General features: G+C 38.3%; 1 protein-coding gene across 3 annotated transcripts in view; it reads right to left on the bottom strand.

The window, feature by feature from the left end:
• LOC108752303 (atrial natriuretic peptide receptor 1-like) overlaps positions 1-1397 on the bottom strand; it is a 112265-nt gene that overhangs the window by 16242 nt on the left and 94626 nt on the right. For all 3 annotated transcript variants that reach the window (XM_018493043.1, XM_018493041.1, XM_018493042.1), the window contains one exon: positions 1037-1229. In XM_018493043.1, coding sequence (XP_018348545.1) covers positions 1037-1229 — 193 coding nt within the window. The remainder of the gene's footprint in view (positions 1-1036; positions 1230-1397) is intronic.

Below are 1397 nucleotides of genomic sequence, written 5' to 3'. Positions count from 1 at the left end.
ATATATCTACTCGTATATAATGAGAGTATAAAATCATGTAACTATATCGTGCTGCATCGAAGAGTGCCTTTTAGACTGTAAAATTATAAAGACTTTTGAAAACTAAAATGCTGGCGTTTTTTCGATTAAAAATTCCGCGCGGTTTCATGTTCACTTAATACATTTTATTCTTATTATATTAATTAAATAATCTTGTGAAAGTGTCCTTTTTTGCTCGGCAAGATGTTGTATTATCACGGTCTGTATCTTACGCAATTCATATCACTATACACATCCACCATTTCACATGTATATGTTTTACTTAAAAAAATTATAATTGTAAATTCATGTATTACGTAATTCTTATTCTGTCTTTATATCTTCCATACTTATATGAGCACGTTTCTGGCACGTGAATATTATAATAATTTAGATTCAACTCCACGCGCGCGGTAGTGCTGTTATTTTCAAGAAAATTCTCTTCTCTTCTAAGAAATCAAGGACAATTTGTTCTCCGGAATTGCGGTGTTTCTCTCACTTTCTCCTTTCTTTTCCTTTCTTTCTCGCGTTGTTCTTAACTGGTGAATTGAACATCTCGCGATAAGCTCCAAATAACGGGCACGTGGAACTTTTTGTAAATATAGAATCAAGGAATCGAGCTTGATTCCATGAGAAATACAACGTGTCAGCTAAGCAATATGATATTCTAGATGATCGTTTAACTTGAAGGCAGAACTGTTGGGAAAATGCAAGGGGAAAGGAAAGAGACAGAGAGAGTGATGTAGACGAAGTTTCTTAATAGAAGAAGTCAGGTTCTCACAAACGGAAAAACTTGTCGAAACGGTGTACGGTTTATTCGTTCAGCTTCGATAAAATTGCGCCGGAAGAACTTGGACATTGCTGGTGTGACGCCATCGGATGCGGATTGCGAGTTTATCGCCATTTCATGAGGCAGCATTACTTTCTCTCGGTTAAAATATTCACCCCTTTCGACCGAAGCTTTAAATCATCTGTATTTTATGTCCCCGGAATACGTTTAAAACAGGTCGATACTTACCTTGTAAACGTCGAAGTTCTCGATAATGGAATCGAAACACGTGTAGAGGTCGTTCAGCAGATCGACCACCTGCAGAGGCGTGCTCTCGGCAGACAGACTCGTGAAGCCTACGATGTCGCTAAAGTAAATTGTCACTTGATCATATGTCTCGGCGATCACGCTTTGCCCGAGGATCAACTGCGACGCCACTGATCTGCTCGCAGAAACAAACACGTGCCTTTTATAGACGACGCAAAAGAAGTTTAAGGAATACTAATTTCTGTAGAGAAGGCTAAGCCATTTAGACTTAGCGAACCCACGAGCTCAATATGTAGCGGATGTATTTATATATTGTATAACCACAATATTCACGTATATGTTC

Source organism: Trachymyrmex septentrionalis, unplaced genomic scaffold, assembly GCF_001594115.1.
Source record: "Trachymyrmex septentrionalis isolate Tsep2-gDNA-1 unplaced genomic scaffold, Tsep1.0 scaffold6, whole genome shotgun sequence".
Taxonomy (NCBI): Eukaryota; Metazoa; Arthropoda; class Insecta; order Hymenoptera; family Formicidae; genus Trachymyrmex; species Trachymyrmex septentrionalis.
Note: the sequence above shows the minus strand (reverse complement) of the source record. Positions and strands in the feature narration are given on the sequence as shown.